The following is a 22,985-nucleotide window of genomic DNA, read 5'->3' as shown; positions in this document are numbered from 1 at the left end:
AACATTGATTGTGCAAAGATTGTACAACCAGATTGTAACATATATGGCCATCCTAAGAATAACTATGTAGTTCAAGAATCTGTGTGACCGGATACAAATTGATTGGATAAATTAGGTAAATTAGGCCATGCATTATGCAATTTTCTTTCCTTCAATCACATTGCTTGATTCCCCCATCAACACTTAGCTATTGTATTCTCACAGGGGGAGGTTTCCCCACCATCAGAATACAATGATCACTGGTGGCGCCTATAACCACCGGCTGTAATATATATATATATATATATATATATATATATATATATATATATATATATATATATATAAAAAAAAAAGGCTGGTTGTACAGAAGTTGATTTCAGTACAACCATTCTGCCCATAGATGGATTGAAATTTGGCTGGTTCAACAGGAATTTCGATCAGTTTATGGCTGGCTTTAAACGGTTGTAATGGTTGAAGAATTTTTTACCTTCATGCTTTCTATGCATGAAGGTAAAAAACCTTCCGTGTTGCTACTCTTCCCCCCACAACCCCCCTAATTCTCACCTGAGCCCCCTCTTGATCCACGATGTTCCCAGGAGCCTTAGCTTTCATGGGTCTCTTTCTCCTCATTTTCTCTCACTGCTGTCAATCACAGCCAGTGAGCCAATGAGAAGAGAGTGGGGGAGGGAGACGCTGCTTTATAGGCGCTTACAGCGGGTCTCGGGAGCAAGCATGCTCCAGTGCCCCCATGGCAAGCGGCTTGAGGGACTCAAGAGGAAGAGGATCTCGGCTGCTCTGTGCAAAACCATTACACAGGGCGGGTAAGTATAACATGTTTCTTATTTTTTTACAAAATAACCCCAAATCTTTAATATCACTTTAAACTGTAAAGTAAAAAAAACAAGACTTTAGTATCACTTTAAAGTTTAAAGTGATACTAAAGTCTTGTTTTTTTTACTTTACAAATAACAAACATGTTGTACTTACCTGCCCTGTGTTATGGTTTTGCACAGAGCAGCCCAGATTTTTCCCTTCTTGGGTCCCTCATTGGCGGTCCTGGCCCCTCCCCCCTGCTGAGTGCCCCCACAACAAGCAGCTTGCTATGGGTGTACCCGAGCTGAGCCGCAACTCTGTGTGTCCATTCATACATGTAGCTGCAGTTTTGCCCCTCCCCCTCTATATCCTCATTGCCTAACTGACTTTGATTGATAGCAGCCGGAGCCAATGGCGCCGCTGCTGTGTCCTAGCCAATCAGGAGGGAGAATCCTGGATGGCCGAGGCACTCGTGCACATAAATGGTAAGTATTAGGCTGCTTTCACATTGCAGCGTGGAGCCTCGGTGACGGTATAGCCGCGCTATTTGTAGCGCGGCTATACCGTCGTGTTTACCGCGATATTCGGGCACTAGCGGTGAGGTTTTTTTAACCCCCGCTAGCGGCCGAAAAAGGGTTAATACCGCGGTTTTACCGCGCTTTCCCATTGATTTCAATGGGAAGGCGCGGTATAGGAGCGGTGAACACACCGCTCCTATACCGCGGTAAAGATGCGGCTAGCAGGACTTTTGGAGCGCTCCTGCTAGCGCACCGCTTCAGTGTGAAAGCCTTCGGGCTTTCACATTGAAGACTACTGGGCATGATTTTTCATGCGGTATAGCAGCGCTATTTTTAGCGCTGTACCGCATGAAAAACGCCCCAATGTGAAAGGGGCCTTAGAGGGGCTGAGGGGGCTGCTGCGCACAGAAGGCTTTTAATTTTAATGCACAGAATACATTAAGATAAAAAAACCATGTGCCTTTACAATCACCTTTCCACAGGGTGGCCCCCGTAAAGCGCATCCACCGGATCTCTCCGCAGATCCCACTGAGCAGGGGGATGGCAGGTCCGTGTCTACTTCGCTATGCAGAGCGGACACGGACACAGTCCCACTGTTCTCTATGGGGCAGTTGGATGGAAACAGACCATCTGTCCATTTCCATCCGACTGTCTTCCGATCCACTGGATCGATGGGGAATGGGACCCCCATCTCTGTTTTTAGTGGATAGGATCGGATTGGATGCCGACATGTCTGCTGATATCCGTCGCGCCATAGATAACAATGGCTGGTCCGATCAGGTCTGCCTGAAAAACTAACAGGCGGACCTAATGAGATCGCTCGTGTGAAACCAGCCTAAGTCTCCATCCTACATAATTTTGGTAAACCCAAAGTTGATTGCACAAAGATTGTATGGCTAGATTGCAGGGGCGACCCGTCCATTTAGGGCGCATGGGTGCCTCCCTCACCTTTCCATCACCGCCTCCCCTATCCATGTATCCGTCCCCTTTCAGGACACCGGTGCATGGATTCCATTATGGAGGGGCTGTTTTTAGGGTTTCAATATAGTCTTCAATATAGGGTGGGCTTGGGTCGCAGAGAGTGAATAAATAGTCGCTGTTGTAACACTGATCCTCCTCCTGGCCAATCAGGAAGCGGGTTTAGTCACCGGTCACCCGATTGGCTGAAAGGACAGGCGATCCTATTGGACGTCTAGGAGGAGGAGAGAGGAGCCGCACGCTGCATACAGAGAGGACACAGGAGCCGCTCTGCCCATAGGAGCCCGCAACCCGCCACCCATAGTAACCCGCCCATAGGAGCTTGCAACCCGCTGCCCGTAGGAGCCTGCAACCCACACATAGGAGCTCGTAGCCCGCTGCCCATAGGAGCCTGCAAACCCACCCATAGGAGTCCACAATCTGCCACCTGTAGGAGCCTGCAATCCGCCCGTAGGTGCCCGCAACCCACCCACAGGAGCCTGCAAACCACCCATAGGAGCCCGCAATCAGCCCATAGGAGCCCGCAACCCGTTGCTCATAGGAGCCCGCAACCAACCTGCCCAAAGGAGCCCGCAACCCGCCACCCGTAGGAGCCCGCAACCAGCCCATAGGATCCCACGACACAGCCGCTGCCCGCCACGCCGTAGAAGCCTGCCTGCAACAGATGGGGTAAGTGCTGGGTTGGTGCCGGGGGGGGGGTGTTGTTTGCCCCCCCAAACGAAAAAAAATACCAGCTGCCACTGCTAGATTGTAATGTGTATGGTGATCCTTAGGATGGATGATCCTCACTTTGGGTCAGAAACTGCGGGGCAAGTGGAACACAGACAGCAGAAAATAAACTGACAGGGGATTAACTCTTCATTCAAAGCAAAAAAAAAAAGATGGAAAAAATTTCGATGTTAGATTTCAAATAGGGATCATTTTCAGGCTGCATCCACACCTGAGCGTAGGTCGTTCGGTCGTTTTTTCCAGCGTTTTTGCGCGTTTGCATACAGCGTCGTCCGACGTTTTTGTACTTCAACGTTTTTTATTTTAGCCAATAGGAAAAATGATCATCTTTTCATCACTTGTTGCTATGTTGGTAGATTTTTTTTATCTTCTGCCTGGGTGAAATGTTCTATTGATTAAAGCGACAAAACGCCCGTAGCAAACGCTCGTTGTCGCGCTTGTCGCTTGAATCGAGCGTTTCCATTACTTTCAATGGGAAATAGAAACGCTCAAAAACGCCCAAACCGCCCGATTCGCGCGGCAAAAAAGGGTCCGGAACTTGTTTGAGCTTCAGGCGTTCGGCGTCAGGCGTTTTGGAGTGGAGATGTGAACCATCTCCATAGGGAATAATCTATTTTTTCCCCTCTAGCGTTTTTGAGCGTCGCGCTTCAGGCAACAAAATGCATAGGTGTGAATGCAGTTACACATTTCTGGTATGGTGAGAAAAAAAAACTATGATGACCCAACAGGAAAAAATAAATAAATACTTTGTTGTTGTTATAAAAGCATAATAGTTACATAAAGAAAAAAAAAGAAAACATAATAGCAATACACAAAGTGTGTACAAAGTTACTATGTTGTTTGTGTAGTGTACTAGGGATGATAAAGTTGTCAGCTGGCAGGGAAGGGTGCTATATGTGAATAGTGATAGTAGCAGATGCTTACTGCAGTGCAATGCAATGAGCAGGCTTTGCCCTTGCCTGAGGATCACGTGCTCAGCAGGACCAGCACAGCTCTAGACAGGCAGATCAGAGAGAGAGGCACAGATTGTCTGAGCAGGGAGGAGGAGACACTGCAGGGACAGGGGCTGCTGCTTGCTGCTGCTGCTGCCACACACACTTGTTATTCCCATCAACTTTTTTTCTGCTTCTTTTTCGTCTCTTATCTTGTGCTCCAGAGGATTCTATTATTTTCCTATTCAAGAAGAAGAAAAAAAAAAATGCACTTCAATAATACAGAGCATGCACCTGATTCGATGGGAAAGGACAGATTTCCAGCAGAAGAAAACCAGATGTGAATGGAAATACTAAAGATTTTTTTTTCTTTCTACATAGGACAATACAAGAGACAGGATACAGCATTTGTTCACAGAAGGAGGGAGTTTTTTTTTCTTCTTCTGAATCTGCATCAAACTAGCAGTCTGTGCCAGGTCATCTGGACCTTAAAAACAGTCCTTGAATTGAAATATGAACTGCAGACAAGAGAGGACCTAGACAAGGTCTGCGTATTGGAGAGAAGAGAATAAGCTTGGCAGTGACTGGCATCTATGTATGTGCATGGCAGAGAAGAACTCTTGGATGTAAGGAGTGTGTTGGATGTATTGGTGCAGTTGTAGCAGCAGAGGATGGCTATGAGGAATAGAGTGAGGTGCAGAGGGGACAGAGTGATGGGATGCTATAGACACATTTTACCTCTGCTGGTGCTGATGCTGCTTTGTATGGACTGCTGCTGCAGAGCTCAGGTGTACAATCTCAGCCTGGCTGTGGATGAGGGTCTGCCACCTGGTACCCTAGTAGGAGACATCCGTGCAGGACTGCCAGAGGGGAGCCCAGGTGAAGGGTTCTTCTTATCAGAGGAGAGTGGTGAGTCCCCAGTGCTCAGGGACTTCCAGATAGACACAGACACTGGAATTGTAAGGACCCTCCGAATTCTGGATCGAGAAAGAAGAGAACGGTACAGTTTTGTGGCTGCCACCTTGCTGGGGGAGGTGGTGCAGGTAGAGATCACAGTACGTGATGTCAATGATCACTCTCCTACCTTTCCTGTACAATCACTTAGTTTACAAGTATCTGAGCTAACTCCACCTGGAACTACCTTCAGATTACCTGCAGCTTGGGATCCAGATAAGGGAGAGCATGGGTTAAGAGGCTACTCACTACTCAGGGGTAGCCAAGAAGCTGCCTTCATCATCAGGTATGGGGATAGCATGTCTGGTGCAGGGGCTGCAGGGAAGGAGTGGGGTCAGGTAGCAGAACAGGTAAGGGGGGAAAGGGGTTTTTATAGACCAAAGGCAACTCTTGAGGTTTTAAAGGAAAAAGATCAGTCTAGCCAGGAACATGTACAGGACGAATCAGCAGAGTTTAGGACAACCGGTAAGGGATTAGGATCAGACATTGAGGGGTCGTGGATAAGAGGTGGTGAATTGCTTTCATTTGATAACAGTAAAGAAGAAAATAAGGACTCAGAGAGAGGGCAGCAGTGGGAGTCAGGTATAGAGGATGCAGAGGGGGGGTTTAATGGGGAAGATTTAAAATCAACTGTCCTGGGGCATGATACATATCCTGGGGGTTATGTGTATGAAGTATATCCTGATACAAGGGGAAATACTGACAGTTCTGATTTACAGGAAGAGGTTGAATGGTCATTTACTGATTCTCGCCTCAATCCTCTGGATCTAGTGTTAGTACATTGGCTTGACAGGGAAGCAATTGATAAGTATCAGCTAGAGGTTGAAGCTTTTGATGGTGGTTATCCACGTAGAACCGGAAGACTTTTGGTAAACATAACTGTTTTGGATGCAAATGATAATCCACCAAACTTTGACCAGTCTGAATATAAGGGTTGGGTGTGGGAAAATGCCCCTGCGGGCACCTCAATTTGTGCTGTTCATGCAGTGGACCCTGATTTAGGTAGCAATGGGGAAGTCATTTATAGCTTGTGGTCAGGTGAGGAATATTTCAGTGTTGAAGAAAGTACTGGAATTGTAAGGGTCAGTCGCCCTCTGGACAGAGAACAAAAAGCTCTTCATCAGCTGGTAGTCCAAGCCAAAGATGGTGGATCCCAACCTGAAGTTTCTAGTGTGCTTGTCATGGTAAATGTCCTTGATGTTAATGATAACAAACCCAGCATACAAATCACTCTACTCACTGAAAGTGGGCAACCAGAAGTATCAGAAGGAGCAAGAATAGGAGAGTACTTAGCAAGAATTTCCATTTCTGACCCTGATTTAGAGCTTGAGGGAGAGCCCTGGGAAACCAGTAGCGATAAGGGCAATGGAAGTCGTGTAGGGAAGTTTCAAGATAGTAGAGAAAATGTTGGTGTGGTAGGACATTCACTAGCAAAAATACCACCTGTTGTAAATATCTCACAGAGCGAAAATCCTCTGAATGTTGCAGAAGAAAGACAACATTTTAATCCTGGAAGTACTGGAGCCCCTCAACAAGTATCACTGACGTTGGAAGGTGCTGATGGTGCATTTTCTCTTCGTCCTGTTGGACCACAAGTGTATTTTCTATGTGTTGATGCTCCTCTTGATCGCGAACAAAAAGATCTATACGAACTGCGCTTGCTTGCTAGTGATTCAGGCTCCCCTCCTTTACAGACTCTTAAAACATTATTTTTTAGTATTACTGACTTAAATGACCAACCTCCAATGTTTAACCAACCTAATGGATACCAAGCGGCTGTTTCGGAATCTGCTTCTCCTGGCACTGCTGTCCTCAGTATTAATGCCCAGGACCTAGATGAGGATGGCCTAAATGCCAGAATCATTTACACACTGCAGAGCAGTGACTCTTCTACTGCTTTTAAACTAGACCCACATACAGGGGTTCTGAGCATTACAAGATCATTGGATTATGAAACAGAGACTGTAATGAATCTGGTGGTAATAGCTACTGACCAGGGTAACCCTCCACTATCATCTAGTTGTCATGTGACCATAATGGTTGAGGATACCAATGACAATGAACCAGTCTTCTTACAACAGTTCTACAATGCCACCTTGCAGGAACATTCAGCTTTGGGGCACTGCTTTCTTCAGGTAAGATAAAACAGTATTAAGATATTTTTCAGCCTTTTGATTTATGTTGATATAAAATTGCTTTGCTGATGTCAGGTGCACCCTGCAGCAATCTTTTTCTAAATCCACAATCTTCCCTGCAGTATACATACAGCTTTTTATTCCTGGTTTCATCATCATACACTTACAGGGATCTGTTTGTTGAACCCCCCCTCCCCCCAAAAAATTGCTTTTGTTTTTTTCTATACTGTCTTATTGCCAGTTTTTCTCTGTCTGAAATTGGAACATGCACAATAACATCAAAGTCAAGTGAAAGAAATGGTAAAAAGTATAAAGATCTGTCAAAGATTTAAAAAATCACATCTTACTAAGTAAAGTCCTTTCTTCAACTAGCATGTATTAAAAATAATATATTATGGTGGCCCTATTAGAAGCTTAAGGCTGCATTCACACCTGAGCGTTTTGTCACCTGAAGCGCGACGCTCAAAAACGCTAGAGGGGAAAAAATACATTATTCCCTATGGAGATGGTTCACATCTCCACTCCAATTCGCCTGACGCCGAATGCCTGAAGCTCAAACAAGTTCCAGACCCTTTTTTGACGCACGTATCGGGCGGTTTGGGCGTTTTTGAGCGTTTCCATTTCCCATAGAAAGTAATGGAAACGCTCGATTCAAGCGACTAGCGCGACAACAAACGTTTGCTACGGGCGTTTTGTCGCTTTAATCAATAGAACATTTCACCCAGGCAGAAGATAAAAAAAATCTACGAACAAAGCAACAAGTGATGAAAAGATGATCATTTTTCCTATTGGCTAAAATAAAAACCGTTGAAGTACAAAAACGTCGGACGACGCTGTATGCAAACGCGCAAATAAGCATGAATACGACCGAACGACCTACGCTCAGGTGTGAATGCAGCCTAAGGGTGAACTCAGGGAATAAGAAAAAAATACCTTTGCAGTGGGGCTCCTCCTGCACTGCAAGTGTTAATTTTGCCCAGAGTACCAATAAAAAGTGCTTTTACTTTCTTTATCTCTTGCTCCTCTGATGCTCCAGCTCGTGGGCAGTAATGGAGGTGTCCTCACTTACAATGCAGGACTGCTGGTCCTGTATTGTATGTCATGATATCACAGCTGAGCTTTGATAAGAAGTGGCCATGGGGAACCGGCCACGTGGAAGGAGGAGCCTGTCGGAAAAGGGATAAGGTAAACAGTGGTGGCTGGTGCTTAAAATTTTTGGGGGGCTCAAACAAACTGAAAAAAAAAAACATCAATTGCAGCCACTGTGCCCATCGAACACAGCTACTGTGCCATCAAATGCAGCTACTGTGCCATCAAATGCAGCTACTGTGCCCATCAATTGCTGCCACTGTGCCATCAAATGCAGCTACCGTGCCATCAAATGCAGCTACTGTTCCATCAAATGCAGCTACTGTGCCCATCAAACATAGCCACTGTGCCATCAAAAGCAAGCCACTGTGCCATCAATTGCTGCCAAAGTGCCCATCAAATGCTGCCACTGTGCCATCAATTGCCACCAATGTACCCAACAAACGCTGCCACTGTGCCATCAATTTCCGTCAATGTGCCCATCAAATGCTGCCAATGTACCCATCAAACGCTGCCACTGTGCCATCAATTGCCGCCAACGTGCCCATCAAATGCTGCCAGTGTGTCCCCCTGCCCACCCGGCACTTTCCCTGTCTCAGTGTGGCAGCGGGTCATGGCAGCAGTGTCCTCCATGCAGGGCCGATCCTAGGCAGGGTGCACAGGGTGCATTGCACCCAGGCTCCTGTAGAGTTGGGGGCGCCAAACATCTAACAGACTCTCTAACAGAAGCCCTCTCTGTGTCCATCACAGAGGCCCCCCCTTCAGGTCCCAATAAAGTACTCTGCTTCTCTTCCTGTATTTTGTTTATTGTTAAGAGATCATGTAAGGATCCCAGGGTAATGAAGACTTTGTGGGGGAGCATCTCTGTGGTTGAGTCATTGCCATAGAAACATTTGTAAAGGGGAGGGGAGGTAAAATGACGATGCCCATGTTGGGGGCCAGAAATATTTCTGCACCCAGGCGCCTGTGACAGTAGGATCGGCCCTGCCTCCATGCTCCTCGATTTGTCTTCTTCCATCCTCTCTTCCCATCCACTGCTATGATTGGATGCTGATAGGTGTCCAATCTCAGAGCCGGTCATTTCAGGCAATCAGTTGACAGGTAACAGACCCGAGCACCTGATTGGCTGAGAGGCGATTCAGTGTTAGGAAAGCGAATATTCATTAGCTTTCCTGAGGCCGCGTACACACGATCGGTCAAAACCGATGAAAACGGACTGAAGGACCGTTTCATCGGTCCAAACCGATCGTGTGTTGGCCCCATCGGTCAGTTATCCTTCGGTCAAAAAAATGAGAACTTGCTTTAAAATTGAACCGATGGACGCCTAACCGATAGGTCAAAACTGATCGTTAGTATGCAAAAGCATCGGTCAAAAAGCTGCGCATGCTCAGAATCAAGTCGACGCATGCTTGGAAGCATTGAACTTTGTTTTTTTCAGCACGTCGTGTGTTTTACATCACCGCGTTCTGACACGATCGTTTTTTTAACCGATGGTGTGTAGGCACATCAGGTCATCAGTCAGCTTCATCGGTTAACCAATGAAAACGGTTCTTCGGACTGTTCTCATTGGATGGACTGATCGTGTGTACGCGGCCTAACACACAGCTGAGTGAACTGCGAGCGTCCAGCATGGCGCTCGCTGTTCACCTTTTTTAATGACTATTAGAGCCTATTGCTCTAATCAGTTGCTTTAAAAAAATACCCCACCGCTGTAATTCAGGTGCCGGTGCTTAAAAAGAGGCCGGGCGCCTAAATAGGTGGTGGCAGCGGCAGCCATAGATAGATTCAAGCAATGCATGAATCTATCTATTGGTGATAGAGGGGTGGCAGGAGAGAGGGGGCGGTGCCCATGCACCCTTATGGGCGCACTGCCACTGTAAGTAAATGCACTTTTTACTGGTTTCCTGGGGAAAAGAACAAGCATTTAAAGAGGAGTTCCAGTCTCCTGTTAAAAAAATACAAAAACTGTAGCTGCTGACTTTTAAAAAACAACCACTCACCTGTCCCATTATCCTACGGTGTGTTCACCCCAGTCAGATTCACCTTCTTTCCTCCATGCTGGCATCCTCACTATGGGCACCTGGCTTTGACAGCTTGTGGCTTTACAGCCGGGTGCCCACTGCACATGCTCGAGCAGCTCTGCGCATCATGAATAGTGGATGCAGTCTTCTGGGACACGTCAGTCCCAGAAGATGGGGGTGGGGGAGGGAGGGAGCTGAACTCTCTGGGAGAAGAACTTAAGTGGGAGTGCCAATTCTTCAAGGATAGGGGGAAGAGTCCCTAAAGTGGAACTCCCCTTTTGGGTGGAGGTCTTCTCAGCCCCCCCCCCATACTTGGCATATCATTTTTGACAGGTATCCCCTTCCACTTCCACTCAGATCCCATAGGCCATGGGTGCGCAACCTGGGGCCCTCCAGCTGTTGCGGTACTACAAGTCCCATGAAGCATTGCAAGCTGCTCACAGTTACAAGCATGACCCCCAAAGGCAGAGGCATGATGGGAGTTATTGCTCCACAATAGCTGGAGGGCCACAGGTTGAGCACCCATACCCTAGACCAGGGGTGTCAAACTCAATTTCATTGCGGGCCGCACCAGCAATATGATTGTCCTCAAAAGGGCCGGTTGTATCTGTAAGAATAGATGTCCAGCGCATCCCCTCCCCTTACATTAGATGTCAAGAGCCACCCCACCATCAGAAGTTGAGTCCCCCCACTCTCCCTTACATCACAGTGCACCCCCTTTCCTTATGCTGCTGGGAAGAAGCTAGATGCATTGCTTGAAAGCAGAAAGTAGGGGTCTGGAGGAGGACCAGAGGAGGGCTGAAGCTCTCCTGAAGCTGCAGGAGAAGTGTGAGGGCCACATGAAATGGCCTGGAGGGCCGGATTTGGCCCACGGCCCTAGTGTTTGACACCCATGCCCTAGACGATCTAACAAAAAGTTCTCCTCCTCCCCTACCCTCCTCGAGGTCTTCTGGGACACGTCAGATGTCCCAGAAGACTGTTGGACCATTCACAAATTGCAGCATTGGTCACACATGCGCAATTGAAACTGATTGTGATGCTGAAAGCAGCTTAGCTGGCTGCTCACAGTTAGGATGCCAGCCCTGGGAACCCAAAGGCTAGTGAAGAATTAGGTGAGGATGGCACTGGATCCATGGACAGGTAAGTGTCCTTGTATTAAATGCCAGCAGCTACAATAGGAAGGATAAGTGTACCCTTTAAATGCTAATGAACAGGTATTGGGATTTAGACAACTGCATCATTCCTGGGCTTGAATCAGTCTAGAAAGTAGATGAGGAATCCAAATGATGCATGAATAAAGATTGTGCAAGTTTTCCTTCTTGTAGAAAAGGAAGAGTAAAAAAAAAATAAGGGTAAAATCTCTGCAAGAGGTGTGCGCAATCAATACTTAGCATGTTAGCACTTTATGTTAGTAAATATATCCGAAGCTTGGTTCTTCCATGTCCATTTTTAGTGTAAAAGGTAGGTACCTTCAAAATAGGATTTGCTGGAATGTTTTCACCCTGGCTGAAATATTGTGAAAATGTATTTATATATTGCGCTGTCTTATAAAGCGACAAACCCATTGCAAATATCATTCCCCATGACAAATCTTGTGAAATAACCTTTACCACCCCAGTTAATACTTTGTAATGTATTATCCAATTGCTTTCAATTGCAGTCTTAGACGGAAGACACAGCTATACGTTGTACTTTATCCACTTAAGCACCGGACCTTTAGGCAGCTAAATGCTCAGGCCAGGTTTTGCGATTCGGCACTGCGTCGCTTTAACAGACAATTGCGCGGTCGTGCGACGTGGCTCCCAAACAAAATTGGCGTCCTTTTTTCCCCACAAATAGAGCTTTCTTTTGGTGGTATTTGATCACCTCTGCGGTTTTTATTTTTTGCGCTATAAACAAAAATAGAGCGACAATTTTGAAAAAAATGCAATATTTTTTAGTTTTTGCTATAATAAATATCCCCCAAAAACATATATAATTTTTTTTTTCCTCAGTTTAGGCCGATACGTTTTCCTTTACCTATTTTTGGTAAAAAAAAATCGCAATAAGCGTTTATAGTTTGGTTTGCGCAAAATTTATAGCGTTTACAAAATAGGGGATAGTTTTATTGCATTTTTATTATTATTATTTTTTTTACTACTAATGGCGGGGATCAGCGTTTTTTTTCGTGACTGCGACATTATGGCCAATTTTTTTTTTGGACAATTTTGACACATTTTTGGGACCATTGTCATTTCACAGCAAAAAATGCATTTAAATCGCATTGTTTATTTTGAAAATGACAGTTGCAGTTTGGGAGTTAACCACAGGGGGCGCTGAAGGAGTTATGTTTCACCTAGTGTGTGTTTACAACTGTAGGGGGGTGTGGCTGTAGGTCTGACGTCATCGATTGTGTCCCCCTATATAAGGGATCACTCGATCAATGCAGCTGCCACAGTGAAGCACGGGGAAGCCGTGTTTACATACGGCTCTCCCCATTCTTCAGCTCCGGGGAGTGATCGCGAGGGGGCGGCTAGAAACGAATAGCCGCGTCCTCATCCCGGGTCGCTCCCGGATGATTTCCGACCGCCGCATGTACCGGGGGGGGGGGTCCCCTGCCTTTCCCCCGACCCGCGGAAAGGCAGGGACGTACATGTACGCCCATATGCCTGTACGTGCCATTCTGTGGACGTACATATACATGCGGCGGGCGTTAAGCGGTTATACTACTCATGGCAAAAATGACTGAACAACCATGACTTGCAGAGATTTAGCGAAAATATTCCCGCCAATCACATCAGTTCCTACCCCCAAAGTGTTATCATTTAAAGAGGTTGTAAACCCTCCTGGTTTTTCACCTTAATGCATTCTATGCTTTAAAGGAGTTGTAAAGGAAAAGAAAATGTCACCTAATGTGGTGTAAGCTTGTTACCCATCACATATAGCAGGGGTGTCCAACCTTTTGAAGCGCGAGGGCCACTTAAGCGACTTGGTAACTGGTCGCGGGCCACAATCAGTGGAGCGGGCGGATAGCAGAGCGGACACAGACACAGCCTGATCAGTTTGGAGGTAGGACACAAGTAGGTTTACATCTGCTACTCCTTAGAGGTGAATGGAGGGTCCAATTGGGTCGGACTGACCATGTGAAAGGGGTCCATGGTTGCTTTTACACTGATGCAATGCAGTTTACCCACACCGCGGGTGCAATGCAGTGTACCTTTGGGCTTTTCTGCACTTTGCAATAGACTTCTATTATATTCTATTCCATCCCAGAGCAGGAGGTCGCGGGCCACATCAGAGGGCTTCGCGGGGCCACATGTGGCCCCCGGGCCACTGGTTGGGCACCCCTGACATATAGTATCAATCATCCCAGATTTCAAAGTAAAATTCAATACAGGATGCAGTTGTTCAATATCTAATGTTTTTCCATGGTGCAGGCAGGCAAGCACCCTAACAACCAATGATGCCATGCAGTGCCGATCCTGACCTCCCTGGGGCCCTAAGCAAAATGACATGGCACATTAAAAATGAGAAAGCGGGGGGGCGCTGACGACAGTGACATGTTGAGAAGCGGGGGAGGGGGTGTTCTGCTGTGGGAAATGACTCAGCCAGCGAGTGGGGGTGAGGGGGCGAAAATGACTTCTCACCATGCGGGGCCTCTAGTAATTTGGGGGGCCCTTTGCAGCTTTGCGGGGCCCTAAGCGGCTTGCATAGTGAGCCTATAGGGAGGATCGGCCCTGATGCCATGGGTCGGACCTGCTCTGCCTCCCGCCTGTATAATGCTGCTGCAGCACTGTGGTGAGGATTGTGAGTAAGGACTCTGATGTGAATGAGGGACTGAGGACTCTCATCTGAAGGGGGCCTTGATGTTAAAGGTTAAATGAGGGCTCTGATATGCGGGGGGGGGGGGAATGTCCCTACAGTACGTCACCAAGGAAAGGGAGAATGTAGATGTCAGTGTCCTTCAGAGCATTACACCATTTGCATTGACTTGCGTTATTCCACCTTGAGGTGGGTTGCAGTACATTGTGGAGAAATACAGGAATGAACACTAACTCGCTAAGCAATAAAAAAAATGTGTGTTTGTTGCGTATGCTCTAAAAAAGTAAAGATTAGTTGAGAATTTTGCAATAAATGACTGTTATGCCACGTACACACGATCGGAAATTCCGATCCGTGGATTTTTTCTGACGGAATGTTGGCTCAAACTTGTGTTGCATACACACGGTCACACAAATCTTGTCGGAAATTCAGACCGTCAAGAACGCGGTGACGTACAAGACGTACGACGAACCGAGATCAATAAAGTTCAATAGGCAGTTTGGCTCTTCTGCTTGATTCTGAGCATGCATGTGTTTTTACGCGACGGAATTGCATACAGACGAGCAGATTTTTCGATAGGAACTTTTTCCGTCGGGAAAAATAGAGAACCTGCTCTCAATCTTTTGTTGGCGGAAATTCCGACAGCAAAAGTCTGATGGAGCATACACACGGTCGGAATTTCTGGCCAAAGCTCACATCTGACTTTTCTTGTCGGAATTTCCGATCGTGTGTACGCGGCATTAGTCTTAATGTTTGGTGGAATACATTTTTATCACTTCAGGGTCTCACCATTAGGATTGTACTGATCGAAGGGTCCATGATCTCCTTTTGTATAGTGTTTTGTTATAGGATGTGCATAGTAGTTAACCCAGAGTTTTCCATTGGAATGAAAAGCCGAATCCCATTCTATTATTATATACTGTGGGGCAGATCCACAAAAGAATTACGCCGGCGTATCTATTGATACGCCGGCGTAATTTTACATTTCCAGCATCGTATCTTTGTTTTGTATCTTCAAAACAAGATACAACGGCATCTCGGGTCAATCCGACAGGCGTACGTCTTAGTACGCCGTCGGATCTAAGATGCAATTTTTCGGCGGCCGCTAGGTGGCGGTTCCGTCGAATTCCACGTCGAGTATGCAAATTAGCTAGTTACGGCGATCCACGAACGTACATCCGGCCGGTGCATTTTTTTACGTCGTTTGCGTTTGGCTTTTTCCGGTGTATATTTAAAGCTACTGTTATGAGGGGTACTCAATGTTAAGTATGGCCGTCGTTCCCGCGTAGAAATTAGAAATGTTTACGTTGTTTGCGTAAGTCGTTCGCGAATAGGGATTTGCGTAGAATGACATCACTGTCGGAAGCATTGGCTTGTTCCGGGTTAATTTCAAGCATGCGCACTGGGATACCCCCACGGACGGCGCATGCGCAGTTAAAAAAAAACGTTGTTTACGTCGGGTCACAACGTATTTACATAAAACACGCCCCCATCACAGAGATTTGAATGCCGCGCCATTACGCCGCCAAAGATACACTACGCCGCCGGAACTTACGGCGCGGATTCTTTGTGGATTTGAAAAAAAAAGTAAGTTACGGCGGCGTAGTATCTTAGATACGCTACGCCCGGCGGAATAATGCGCTGCTGACTGTGGATCTACCCCTGTATCTGTTAAGGTAACTACTTGGAATCTGATTGGTTTTATTTAAAAGATTTACAATCTGAAGAAACAGAAAGAGTGTTTGGATTTATAGTGAGAACCTAATTGTTTCATGATTTATTATTAAAAAAACTGTTGAATATTAGATCACTCCAACCAATTTCAATGTGTTTAAACCCATTCAACAGTGGCGTTTAAACAGTTTAACATTTTATATAATAATAATAAAAAAAAACTTTAAACTTGGTTGTTTTCTTTCTGTATGGGGTCATGGAGCTCTTTACCCTAATAAAATACACATTTATGACAACTGTATTACATTACTATATCCTATTCATTGCATGATGTGAGATAAGTAAGCTATGTGTTTATTTTTATTTTATGTGTTGATGCTATGTGCTTCCTACTGTTACCTGCATAGCCCCATGGGCCTCAGAGCAATCGATCAGGTTTGGGTCACAGCACTCCAGTTACAACATGGAATTTCTCAGATTTCCCCATAGTGATAACTGCCCTGAAGCTACTGTTATGGCTCCTAGTCCTTGAACTCTGCTTTGAGTATCACTATGTAGGAAATCAGGCACTAAAAGTCTGGGAACTTGAGAAGGGGAGGGAAGCCTTATGGTATAAGAAATCTGTGAGTACTGTATGGTCGCTTATACATACCGTATATGATCATGTTTCCATTAGGCTCCATTCACACCTAGGCGTATTGTCGCCTGTAGCGCGACGCTATTGCAGCCTGCAATACGCTGGAGGGGTGATTTAACATTGTCGGCTATGGAGATGGTTCACATCTTCACGCCGAACGCCGAAACGCCGTACGCCTGAAGCTCAGAACAGGTCCCGGACCTTTTTTTCAGGCGGCTTTCGGCGTTCGGCATAGCCGACAATGTTGATCACCCCTCCGGCGTATGTTAGGCTTAAAAAACGCTGCGTTTTGTCGCGGCAAATCGCGGGACAAAACGCCACAATTTGTCGTGGCAAATCGCGGTAACATACACTGCGTTCAGGTGTGAATGCAGCCTTAGTGAAAGGCAAAGAGGCAAGGGTGTTGATTTATGAAAGGAAAATATACTGTTTACTTCACAAGGGAATCTGCACTTTGCAAGGGAATTATCCCCACAGCTTAGTGAAGGAGGTGGGGCTTTGCTGACCTTCTTCCAATCAAGTGCAAGTTTTTTTTTTACTTGAACATGATTGGGTATTCTTTGCAAAGTGACATTTCACCACATTCACTGTGCTCTGTGGAAAAGTATCTTGCAAAGTTAACAGCCTATTTGCCTTTATTAAATCAATATTAATAAGTCTTGGATCTCTATGAAATTGATTCCTCCATGAGCCATGGTTGGTGGTAGTTACTACCTCTGTTATCCCATTGCTAACTCACTGTACATGTATACACTGTTGAAGTAAGGTGACCACATTTCCAAACTACCTTTCAGGGACACCCTCCCTTCTCAAAAATCAGCTTGTGCTGTGACGTATCACAGCACAGTGATTGGACACAAGTGGCAGGATTTATCATTTCTCCAATCACAATCAGGGGGCGGGATTGTGCTCTTCCAGGCATTCCCGGCCAGGGCAAGTACTGTCAGTGAGTAAAGCGGTGATGTGGCGGCCTTTTTTGGGGGCATCAGTTTGGCCCGGGGGGGGGTGGCTGTGTCAGTTTCATTTCGGGACACTGTATTGTCCTGAAATGAAGGTGCCCGGGACCAGTGTTGTAAGTAACAGCGTTTAAATAAACGCTGTTACATAACGATTTGCATCCAAAGGGCAACTAGTAATCTACCTGATTACTTTTACCCCATCGGCAACGCCGTTGCCATTACATTGGCGGCGTTACCGAGTTACATTGAGCGTGGGGGCGTGGCCGGATGTAGGAGCGGTGTGTGCGGTGTGGGAATGATGGAGTGAGTGAACCAGCCCTTCCGCTCCATACCCCTCGCCTATGCCCGAGCCTTTCCCTCCAGTGACAGCAGTGGGGCCTGGAGACCTTGCAGCACCGTGGGTTCATTACCCACATGTAGCGCCCCCCCTCCGGGAATCGGCTCCTACCTTGCTGTGGATCGCGGGTGCTGCGGATGGCCTTTAGGGAGCCCGGATGGTAGTACGGCGGTGTGCGGTGAGTGGTGTGAGAAGCCGGGAAGTCGGGGGGTGTCGCTGGTTGCGGAGCACGGGGGTCGGCAGCAAACAGAGCCGAGTGGAGTCCCGTCAGAAATCTCGCGAGACTTCAGCGAGGCCACAGCTACAGTCAGAGCCAGACCCGATCGCGTTCTGCGATCCACCAATCAAAATCTACTCCAAATACCAAAAACCAGATACAAGTCCAAGGGAGAATGAAGATTTGCGCTCCAGGGCCCCAGACTATGGAACACTTTACCAACCAGCATTCAGTTGGAGGAGAATCACCTGACCTTTAGGAGAATGATCAAAACCCATCTCTTTTAAGTTCTAAGGAGAAATGGACAAACGAGCGCACCAAGAAGCGATTTAGTTTGCATGTGCAGCGCTATATAAGTTTCTCACTCACTCACTCACTCAGCTGAGTGGAGAGAGAGAGCTCCGGTGTACTCTGCTGCACCCTGCTGGGGAAAAAACAGACTGCAGTGAGTATGAACTTTGTGCTACTGGCTGAGCTGACACTGTGACTGCTGCTGATATTGCTTGTAATTGTAAAGCTTAAAGGACTCCAATTATCTGTCTATAAGCCTGTTATATATTTATAGACAGATAATTGGAGTCTTTTAAGCTTTACAATAAGGCAAAGTAATATTTTTGAGGGGATATAATTCTCAGTTACTTTGCCGAGTAACTAGTTACTTTGCCAATAAAGTAACTGAGTCACTAACTCAATTACTTTTTCGGACAAGTAACTTGTAATTGTAACTAATTACTTTTTTAAAGGAAGATGAACAACACTGCCTGGGACAGACCTGCAAAATGCACGTGGTCACCCTATGTTGAAGGGGCCTTGTACTTTTTAAACAAAGGGCCAGTTCACTGTTCTGACAATAAGGGGGGACGGTGGCCAGTGGGAGTACAAAATGCCCCAGAATTTGTGGTCAATGGGAGTAAAACATGATCTGGGTCAGTGGGAATAAAAAATGCCACAACGCCAACAGTCAGGCCCCGTACACACGACCGAACATGTCTGCTGAAACTGGTCCGCGGACCAGTTTCAGCAGGCATGTTCGGTCGTGTGTACGGCCGACCGGACAGGTTTCCAGCGGAACATTTGTCTAGCCGACCGTTTTCCGGCGGACAAATGTTTCTTAGCATGCTAAGAAACATGTCCGCTGGAAGCCTGTCCGTCAGACATGTTCGGTCGTCTGTACAGACTCACCGTACATGTCCGATCGTCCGCCATCCCTTGCATGCGTCGAAGTGATTTGACGCATGCGTGGAAGCATTGAACTTCCAGGGCCGCGCACGTCGCCGCGTCATCGTCGTGGCGACGACGCGGCCACGTCACCGCGTATCGTGTACGCGCGGATTTCTGTCTGATGGTGTGTACAACCATCAGACAGAAATCTCCGGGCGGACATGTCCGCTGAAAAGGCCTAAGCGGGAGTAAAAATGTCTCAGGGTCAGTAAGAATAAATATTAAAGGATGGTGGTCAGCGGGAGTAGTTTAAGCACTTTTTTGGGTTCTATGAAGGTTTCCCTGAGAGGATGCATTCTTTTGAGTGTTTTTAAGGTGATCAAGCTCACACTGCAGGATAAAAACTTGGAGAGGGACTATTTGGATACAGTTTTTTTTATCCTAAGACATTTGGAAAAAGGACCTCTACCCCAGTTATGACCTGGCCTCAGTTATGACTTCCAAAAACCATTGCTCCTACCCTCTACTTATTGTTAGTGATGTTTGATAAAACACATCCCACTGTCTTTGCTGCTGTCAGATTGAGCGAATGCATATTTCTTGAATTCACATGTCCTTAGATCTAGGACTAAACACTAATGCCGGGTACACACGAGAGGATTTATCCGCGGATACGGTCCACCGGACCGTTTCCGCGGACAAATCCTCTGAGGATTTCGATCCGCTGGATTGTACTCACCATTGGATCGAAATCCGCGCCAAATTTACACCGCGGTGACGTGTCGCGCCGTCGCCGCGATGATGACGCGCCGACGTGCGCGACGCTGTCATATAAGCAATTCCACGCATGCGTCGAATCATTACGACGCATGCGAGCGATGGGTTCGGACGGATCGATCCGGTGAGTCTGTACAGACCACCGGATCGATCCGCTGGAGCCGATTCCAGCGGATCGATTTCTTAGCATGCTAAGAAATTTGTATCCGCTGGAAATCGGTCGGCCCGAAATATATCCGCGGATAAATATCCGCTGGATCGTACACACAGCGGATCTATCCGCTGAAACCGATCCACGGATCAATTTCAGCGGATCGATCCTCTCGTGTGTACGGGGCCTTAGATATATCCACTAATTAAAGCCTATTTCATTGTTACTTCTTTTGGTTGCAGTATGCATATGATGTCACTGTATACATAGAAAGGAAAACACAAAGAGTAAAAGTAAAAGTAAAACTTTGATTTCTGCTATACAATCAAAGGTTAGTTGACTCACTAATTATATTTCGGTGACTTGTGGGGTCTTAAGAACTTAGCTGCTGGTTTTTTTTATCTCTTGAGCTCAAATCAGCTAGATCTCACTGCTATAGATTATGGCTTTGTGCTGTCTATCATGAGGATTAGGGTGTACTCTACCACACGGCGGTGTTCCCATTTTATGTTTTTGTAATTAAATGAATTAATGATAATGACAGAGAGAATGAAAACCTTTATAGTTGGCAGAAAAAGTGTGCAGACCTGGAAATTCAAGCATAGAAATATCCAAGAGAGAGTAAAAAGCATTAAATACTTTAACCCACCCCCCTCTCCCCCAGCAATAACAAAGCATTGTGTGAGTTTGGTGTAGATCAGGGGTAGGCAATACTAAAGAGGTTGTGATCTACCTGAACAACATGGGAGAAATCAAAGATCACCAGGCACAGTGTCACCTCCTCACACTTTAAACCTTAAATTGCCTCACTACCGTGTCACAATCGTGGGTTTAAATCAGGAGGGGAGGAGGCAACATACCACCTCCTCACCACCTGTCAAACACAATTGGATCACTTCACACTTGTGAATGAGCCCTTATTTGGCATCAGCACCCTTAGGGCTTGTTAACGGTTTTACCACCCCCAATCCCCCCCCTTTAGCTGCTGAGGCAGCAGCCATAGGTGTACACATGTGGCAGCAGGAATTCAGCCCCCTGTTGCTTTTGGTGGGTGCCACCACCTGCTATTCGTTACCCATTCAAGAAAATGGGATCACTCTGTAAAGCGGCCTGCAACATAGTGCTGCTATTATGCCCAGTGTATTGCTTCACACTGACCTGAAGATCTTATTTCCTGTTGCTGGCACCACTCTGGAGACCACTAGCTGGGATAAGAAGTGGAGTGCAGTTGGTATCGCTCCGCATGGCACAGGGGCCAGCACTACAGAGTAGTAGTGATGGGCTCAAGGCTTATTCAGATCGAACCCACCAGGAAGCCGGCACTGCACACCACCAATCATAGGTAGCATGTGTATGTGCAGCTGCGAGCCGGGAAATGCATTACTGCCTATGATTGGCGGTGTACAATGACGGCTTCCTGGCGGGTTCGATCCAAACACACCCGAGATCATCACTACAGAGCAGGGACATGCGGTGAGGTCAGTGGCTGGTGAGGCACTGGCTATTATCAGAGCCAGATACACACAGGTCACATACGACGCAAACGTTAGAGTGAGAGCAATAATTCTAGCACTAGATACCCTCTGTAACTCTAAACATGTAACCTGTAAAAATGTTTAAAGTGTTGTCTATGGAGATTTTTAAGTACTGAAGTCTGGCGCCATTCCATAAGTGCGCGCAATTTTAAAGCGTGACATGTTAGGTATCTATTTACTCGGTGTAACATCATCTTTCACGTTCTCGTTTTTGTTTATTATTATCTCATAACATATAGCATAATACGGTAATATATGATTTAGCTTGATTAAAACAGTAAATTAATTCTGCGAAAGTAATCAATACACAAATACTAGAGGGTGGTCATGTTCCTACATACAGTGGGACCATGGAGAATAAATGTAGGCACCCTCTAACAGGAAGTTGGATCACAGCAGCCCCCCCACCCCCCAAAAAAAGTTAAGAATACACATTTGAATTATTTTTTAAACATGCTTCCGTACATTCCTTTGCTTCTATCTCACCCTATCAACCTATCTATTAATATGTTAAAATCATAAAAGTTATCAAATGTCAGAGTCTTCAGGGAATAAAATATTATTTTCTCCATGTGCTCTATTGCTTTGACCTTCTGTTCAGTTCCGTGGCATATGGCAAAGTGTTAGAGACAGAGTGACTGGAGTGTTTTGAACTCCTAATTGCAGAAATCTTTTATGCTGCAGCCCCAAAAATAATATCCTACAAATGTCAAACATGTCATTAATTTCATCACTTTTTGGCGTCCTAATCATGTACTGTAGAAGTACATATCATTTAGGGAACTTCTGCAGGAATAAGGTATTCTGGGATTTCACAGCAAATACAGCACTTTATATAGCAAAATGTGCTGTCCATCTGGTAAAGTCTGTTTTGTCAGCACTATTCCAGTGAATGCATGTAGATTCATTCCTTAGCGCATGGTTTCTCACCAACACAGCGTCTTTTCGGGCATGTTATACAAATTATTAGGTTTATCACGTTTGTGGATCTGCAGCAAATAGTGTCATGCTGTCATCCCAGTAGGACTTGTGTATCTTTAGTGCATGCAGGGAAACGTTCTGGATTGGAAACTTCTCCCAATTAGCTTTTTTTCATATGCCACAAGAGATTGTTTGGGAATATTGCTTCAAGATTTTTGTTCTTGTGCACGAAAGGCTTGAGTTCATTTGTATGTTTTCTTAGATCTGCGGGGTGTGAATTGTAAATGCATTTTCCTTTTTAGTCTCCTTTTACATAATACGCACATGCGAATGTTTCATATATCCGAGTACAACTATGTACAGACATTCACTTCTATAGCCGGCTGTACGTGTAGGGTAGGGAACGTAGTACAAAAGAGAATAACTGTAAAGAATGAGTTAAAAAAAGGAGGTACAGCGCAAAAACTAGTGGTGATTGATGGTGAGAACCTACTAAATGAACATAGGTAAACAAATAAAAAACACCAAAAAATATGAGAAAAAAAAAATTAAAAAAAAAAAATATAAATATAAAAAAGTGGCCTGAATTTACAGGCAATCAAAGTTCATGCTATAATATAGACGAGTATGGTTAATAAGGTCCAAACATAGCAAGTGAGAAAAC

At 45.9% G+C, this 22,985-nt stretch overlaps 1 protein-coding gene across 1 annotated transcript in view; it reads left to right on the top strand.

Annotated features, from left to right (window-relative positions):
• Nucleotides 1–4,034: 4,034 nt before the first annotated feature.
• Nucleotides 4,035–22,985, top strand: part of DCHS2 (dachsous cadherin-related 2) — a 348,197-nt gene continuing 329,246 nt past the window's right edge. Inside the window, exon 1 of the mRNA XM_040331985.1 lies at nucleotides 4,035–7,041. Within this exon, the coding sequence (XP_040187919.1) occupies nucleotides 4,624–7,041 (2,418 nt within the window). The 5' untranslated portion in view covers nucleotides 4,035–4,623. The remainder of the gene's footprint in view (nucleotides 7,042–22,985) is intronic.

Source organism: Rana temporaria, chromosome 1 (genome assembly GCF_905171775.1).
Source record: "Rana temporaria chromosome 1, aRanTem1.1, whole genome shotgun sequence".
In the NCBI taxonomy this organism is placed as follows: domain Eukaryota; kingdom Metazoa; phylum Chordata; class Amphibia; order Anura; family Ranidae; genus Rana; species Rana temporaria.
The sequence above is the reverse complement of the archived record's forward strand: the minus strand, read 5'-3'. Positions and strand labels throughout refer to the sequence as shown.